This window comes from Hippichthys cyanospilos, chromosome 8 (assembly GCF_059441005.1).
Source record: "Hippichthys cyanospilos isolate Australia breed blue-spotted pipefish chromosome 8, RoL_Hcya_1.0, whole genome shotgun sequence".
Classification (NCBI taxonomy): Eukaryota; Metazoa; Chordata; class Actinopteri; order Syngnathiformes; family Syngnathidae; genus Hippichthys; species Hippichthys cyanospilos.
The window spans coordinates 19,740,147-19,747,239 of record NC_142376.1 but is presented as its reverse complement, the minus strand read 5'-3'; the positions used below and the strand labels follow the sequence as shown (position 1 = coordinate 19,747,239).

Below are 7,093 nucleotides of genomic sequence, written 5' to 3'. Positions count from 1 at the left end.
TGAAAAGAATAATAATGGTCATAAGAATACATGGTCATGAGTGAACGTGGATTAATAATCTTGATTGATGGATTGTGGTCTGAATACAAAACCTATAGCTAGTTTCGATTTTGTTATACACTAATATTACTGTGTTGTGATCCAATTGCGGTGAGACTACAATCACCGGCAGTCAATTGTCAATTGTCACCCCCAAGTGGTGGCATAAGGTTGGGCAAAAAATACACCAACAGACTGACAGATCGACGCCTGCATTTATGCCTGGCTTGAAAAAACGATGGAACGACGATGACGGAAAGGGGGCAGGGCTCTGACGAATGTCGGACAGGCAAAAAAATGTAAGTTTGTCTTGTTCAATTAGGAGAAAGGTAAACATCCAAATATGCTGCATAAATTAAGAGAAACAAAAGGACAACTCAGTGGACAGAAGTTTGGTTGATTGAAGTCGTGACGAACGCTGATTTAAAGTGGTTCAATCACCGTTTGGCTAAATGGATTTTCAGATTTTTTTCGATTACTTACAATGTTTTTGCTTGATAGCTTATTTGCCTGTGTCATATTTAAAGGTTTTCAGCAAAGTAGGAGAGTCAATTTGTCTCAATTCCAACACAACAAAAAAAACACAATTTGAAATACTGCTGCTTCCATGCATTCTCTTAATGCTTATCCTCACGAGGGTCGCGTGCATGCTGCAGCCTAACCCAGCTGTCTTAAGCCAGTGGGCAGGGAACACCTTAAACCTGTGGCCACCCAATCGCAGGGCTGGATCCTACCCACAAAGAGGTTTTATGTGGTCCACAAGATGAAGCAAAAAAAATAAAATAAATGGGATAAAATCAATTAAGTCTGCTGTACATAATGAATGGACAAAAATTCTTTCTTTTACAAGCAATGCCTAGATGAGTACTGCAACTTGCAAGCCAAAGTGAACAGTTGCCATCCTTGTGCGAAACCGCTTGCTGATCGCTTCAGTGACAGAAATTGGAACACATCACTAGCATTCACGTTAGCAATAGTATTTAACCATCATGCTTCTGCTCAGCGCAGGTAATGTCTGTGGAACGTCTGGGCAATTACCATTCCATTTTAGTCTATACTGTATTAGAAACAATAAGTCTTGTATTTCTTTTTAACACTACTTTATTTACAGCTCTGTATTTAGCACACGGTGCTTCTGTATTTGATGTGGCATTGTGACTTCTTTGTGAGTTTTCAACTAATTTTTATGGATGCCATTATGTGGATGTCACCCAGTGTCCAAAGTGAGACACTACAGCACCTTTTTATTCTGTTCAATTTTCATTTCACTGTACTCCTTGAAAATGACTTGTACAACCACTAATTTTGATTGAGGCATTGTCCATCCACTGGATATTTGTGTTTCACTGTTTGTTTATTTATTGTTCATTTTGTCCGTTCTCTACAAAGTATGTGTTTTATAAACACATGAAAAAAGAACAGTCCATAGTGAAGTGTTGGGCCAGAGGCAAGCCCACGACCTCCGCATGTAAGGCAGACGGGCTAACCAGTCTGCCAGCATGTCGCCTCGTATAACCTTTCATGTTTACTTTTATTTTTCCTGTCATATTGTAACTTGTAAAACCGACTATTTCTTGTGGTAACTTTTTGTCGTTAAAAACAATTACAAATGTCTCAAATGTAAGTCGTTACTCTTGAGTTTGGATTTATAATCCTTAAAAATGCATACTTTCTCCTGAGTATGTTAAATTGTGATATTTGTCTGAAAAAAAAAACTGGGTTACATATTCAGCAGAAATCAAGAAGAGAGAGACAGCAACTTAGTAGTGTGTGACATTGAAGATTTATTAATTCACAGTTAGGATGAACAAACGGATGACGATTTGTGAGTTAGCCAGTGTTTTACCCACACCTATCCACTGTTTCTGCAAGCACAAATAGTATACAATGGTCAGCATCATCCATTTGCACCAGAGAAAGCAAACGTGGAGTCCAGATGGTGATAATTGTGTGTGTCTGTGCACAATATATGTATGCATCACAGCAAAAAGCAAGGAATCACATGGACTCATGTTAAATGAGGTCTAAGTCCCTGAGAGCTCAGCTTTCTATGACAGAAGATTTTAAAGAAGCACCAAACACTCTAACATCATAGTGTTGCTACACTTATAGTGGGGGTACACAAAGTCATGTGATGAATATGAACCCACGTGATCTACAGAGCTGCATACAGTTTGAAATAACACTGAGACTAGATTATAAACATAGCAATTGTACAAAAGCACAAAGCCACAGCAAAGTCTCCTTTCATGTCTGCTAGTTTGCAATGTCGCTGTCTTTTAAATGCTCACAAATTAAGGGTGATTTTAGAAAACCAATAAAAGATAAGAATGAGTGCTACAAAAACTACTTCTCTTAAACCAGTAGGATTTATTTTTTAATGAAGAGCACTGGAATGAGTAGAAACTTGACAAATGTTTGGAATACAGTACTTGTTTTTTCTTTGTTTCATTCATGGTGACAAATGTGGTTCATGCATTTTAAAATTCCTTTGTAAAAGTTTGGACGGCTCTTACTAATAATTTCCATGGTTATTACAGTTGTGCTCATATTTACCATAAATGCAGTTGTGCTCATAAGTTCATACGAGTAAATTTTAGAGCACAACTGTATGCAATGAGTTAAACACCAAATAATTTAGCAATTTGCTGTTAAACGACTTAAGTTTGAAAGTACAGTGGACCCCCAGTTTACAACGTCCCTGGGCTACGTTTTTTTCACATCATGAAATGGAATACAAATTTTTGTTGTCCCCTTTACGACATTTTTACCGCTTTACGGTATCAACAACAATTACAAAATTCAAATTTGGCGGTCAGTGTGTGTGCGTATGACCGTGCAAAGTCACACCATGCTCATGTCACTACATGCGTCAATGCATACGTCACACAAATGCTGGTCTGCTATTGGTCGGCGCCGCTAAGATGCTCGTCTGCTATTGGCTGGTGTCACAGCATCATTAAGATGCTGGTCTGTTATTGGTCAGCGTCACTAAGATGCTGATCTGCTATTTGTTGGCGTTGCAGCGTCACTCAGTGTGAGTGCTTATATTATATTGTATTTATTGTGCATTTTAGTGCTTAATTCAAACTTGAATTGGTTAGCCATAGGTCCCATGATTGCTAGTGATGTTAAAGGGAGAATACGAAGATGATTACTATGCAAATGAAGCTGGAGATAATTATGAAATACAAAGAAAGCACGGCCTTCGACGGAAGGGAATATGGCCATAACTAGCTTAAAGGGATACTGTGTATATTTTCATATGCGCCTGTGGGAGCTCGACGGGCATTATGGTAAATGCAGGACCTGTTTCTGTCCGTAGCTATAACAGACATGGCAACCTCCGGAGGAGTGCAACCCCCCATGTACTATAATTTCATGATAACTAGACCTATGACTATATTTAAAACAAACTGTTCATCGTTAAGAACACATTTATTTGCAAGTTTCTGGAATGTATAATAATTTAATTTATTCATCTAAATCATAGACAGTCTCTCTTTAAGTCATGTCACTCCAAAGGTAAATAAAATGTTCCTTTATGTAACTTTTATTCATGATGCTATTTATTTATATGCATGAAGATCATTTATAAGTAGTACTTAGTATACGATTTCATTAATTTGTAATACGTATATAACATTTTGATGATTTTACCTGGGGTATTGCACGCATTATCTAATTACCATTGGTTTCTAATTCCAGCCTTACGACGATTTCGCCTAACAACTCCCAAAACGATGCATTTTGTTTGCTGGGGGTCCACTGTAAGAACAAATTCTACAGCCGCCGTGAAATTAACAATCGCTCATTTGAACTATGATGAAAAATAGGTTGTATATTTTAGAGAAAAAAAAGTAGTTGGCAGTCAACATTTATTTTTCAAAATGCATTTAGAAAAAAAAATGTTTTGTTCAAAAAAATCCATTACTCATGACTTCTTATAAAATTGTGGCAGTGACTTTTTATTGCTCAGGATAGTTCAAAAATTACATTTTTTTCTGATAGTATAGGCTATGTGTATTTTTTTGTGAAAACAAGAGTATTTTTTAATAATTTGACTTTATTTCATAATACTTGGACTTAAATCTTATAAAACTAGTTTTTTTTTTGTTTTATTTGTGTTTTAAATTTAAACTGCTAAACCGTGGGTCCCAAATACACATTCATATAAAATACAGGTATGAGCAAAACATATCAAAATGTGAAGTGAGATTAGTGATCATTTATCTCGGCCCCCCAAAAAAAAAACTCTGTTTACAACATCGATGTGTTTGTCTCATAGGCAAACATGGTATTCTCTTTTTGGACAGTGCACCCGTCAGCTGTAGGGCTTGCCCCCAAAACATCAATCCATCCACCCATCCATTTTCCATTGCTGCTTACCCTAACTAGGATTGCTGGCTTGTTGGTGCCGATCGCAGCCGTCTTTGGGCTCCTTTGGTCATTTAAAAAGTATATCTGCATTTGGCATTGTCATTTCTAAAAATGAAATCATCCATTTTCTTTTCTAAATCAGACCTGACAGCGGCTGTTGTTTTGCTTGTGACATTTCTGAACATACAGTTTTGAGTTTTTCCCGAAATTCTATCGGCGGCTGTTCCACAGTGTGCATAAAAGCGCACAGAATAGTCTTAAGCCTAACCTTAAAACTAATCCAAACAGGCATAATTAAAAGGCTTTTTGATATATGTATACATTTATATTTATACATATATGCTCTCGCTGACATGCCCGCCACAAATGTGGTTGTGTGACGCAGTTGTTCCCTCCCATCCATAAAGCTGGGAGAGAAAATCCTTACAGTTGCAGTTTAATAACCATATTTTAAAAGGAATAACTCATCTGTATCTTGCCGTATGGTGGAAGGATAAAATGGAAAAAGAAAATCTCTATCTTGAAAATGAATACGTTGTGTGAATCCTCTGAATAAATTAAATATCAGCATAAATAGTACACGTCATCTGAAAAAAAACAGTTTTATATTTCACTGCAATTATAAAAAAAAACAACTATAAAGCATATATGTACTGGGTAGGTTTGTATGGTAGCTAACTGAAAAGAAGATAACAAGAATACTGATGTAAAAAATATAAAGTGCTTTGTTACATAAAATTCTAACTATTGAGATAATTGTTCTGCTGTAAGTAATAAATTAAAATGAGTGTCCCAGTCCACTGTTTCGAATAAAAAAGTTTAACTCTCCAGCATTGTCTGATATACTGATGTAAAAATCCCAAAAGTATTTCTAAAATTCCTCATAGATTTTGATATAAACTTTCCCCAAGTACTCAAGAGATGTATTACTATTAAATGTGTGCACCTTTTGAAAATCAAAGTAGTCCACATCCACGTAAAAAAAAAAAAAAAAAAAAAAAGCAATGTGTTAATAACATACCTAACTAGGCTAATGACAACCAAAATCTGCGTAAGTCGCTCTCCGCGCTTGTGGTTGTCTGGTCTAGATGAGTCTCATTGATGTGACGTTTGTTCCACTGAGAAGCCAGGCTGCTTTGTCCGTGTTTTCTTTTCAGTTGTAGGTGCTACTGTGAGCTTCCCGAGTGCCCTGGAGCTGTCAACCTCTGCCCACCATCTCTTACACAAAGTTGTTGGTTATTTGCCTCTGGTGCTCGAACAGGTCTTCGATCTCTGCACTGTATGCGTCTCCTTGAAGGAAGAAAAGATGGTCAGGCGAGATGGTTGAAGGAAGGGAAAACAGTGGAGGAACTTGGTGCTAACCTGCATGACAGCCGTACATAAAAGCTCTGTGGCCGTCGTACTTGCAGCGGCAACGCATGACGTTATTCATGAAGTCAGACTCGGCCATATCCATGGAGGGGTTGACTTCCACCTGACAGACAAACAAAAGGACCATCAGTCTAGACTGCTTCAATCTGGTGTTGTACAGTTTGACCTTGTTTTGAATTCTGAAGGAATTACTGATAAGATGACCATGAATCCAATCCAATCCAGTGTTATTTGCTAAGTACTTCAAAACAACCACAGCTGACCAAAGTGCTGTACAGAAAAATAAAAACATCGTAAAAACAAACACAACAACTCAAAGACATAAATGCTAAATCTGATAAGACAAATGAGTAAGGGTCAAAAATAGAATAAAATGAAGGATAAAAAGAATAAAATAGCGAATAAAAATGATAGGGATACAAGAATAAAGGAATAAAAGAAAATAAAAGTAAAAATCCACTGTCTTACTAAGTGTTAAACGAGAAGATGGCATCTGTGTCCGAGTTCTTCTGTCCAGCTTTTGGCGTTCATCATCATAATAGTTGGAGCTAACCAGCAATCAGTCAGGCATTTCCCTAGGTTTCTGATTTTCTATCTTCTGATTTTTTTTCCCATTGATTTTGGCTTCACACTTAGTATAGTTGTATTTAAAAGCATACCACAGTGATCCCTCGCTACTTCACCCCTTCTCTCAGTGTGTCGAAGATGTTTTTTTCTCATGAAAAAGAAAAGACTGCTGCAGAGAGACACGCTGTGAAGATTCCCTGCACGTCAGATAGGCAAGTTAACTGTAAATGTGAAGTCACGGGCACTAAAAAAAAATAGTACTGTTCTCAGACTGGGCAGGCAATCTGTCAGTTAGCGATTGGCTCCTGGCGCGACAATCGACCAATGAGGGCAGGAGTTGTAACCCGGTCAGAAGTTGAAATAGAGTCCTTTAAATTGTTGCCAACACAGTTAGTTAAGATTTTATGATGTACTCTGGAAGAAATCAGTCCCATACTTTATTGATGCTCATAATTTCTAAATTTGACAAGTTGCACAAAGTGTGTTGTTGTCAAATGAGGGATCCCTGTAAACAGTATCTCAAGCAAGTAAAACTCCGTTTTCCAAGCCATTTTTGAGATGAAGCAAACCTAAAAGATTCATTTAATTAGCCTAATAGCATGATTGCCAAAAGCCATCTTGAACCTCCTGCCACAGTATCAAAAATACTATGCGTGATAGTGTTTCACATACGATTATGTAAAGTCTCAGTCATCCAGGTTAAGGTAATCACCTGTTTCATTTTTTTTACTTTTGA

At 37.2% G+C, this 7,093-nt stretch overlaps 1 protein-coding gene across 1 annotated transcript in view; it reads right to left on the bottom strand.

Moving 5' to 3' along the window:
* Positions 1 to 1,803: 1,803 nt before the first annotated feature.
* Positions 1,804 to 7,093, bottom strand: part of loxl4 (lysyl oxidase-like 4) — a 45,593-nt gene continuing 40,303 nt past the window's right edge. The window contains exons 14-15 of the mRNA XM_088421044.1: positions 5,782 to 5,893; positions 1,804 to 5,709 (exon numbers count right to left, since the gene is read on the bottom strand). Coding sequence (XP_088277170.1) covers positions 5,639 to 5,709; positions 5,782 to 5,893 — 183 coding nt within the window. The 3' untranslated portion in view covers positions 1,804 to 5,638. The remainder of the gene's footprint in view (positions 5,710 to 5,781; positions 5,894 to 7,093) is intronic.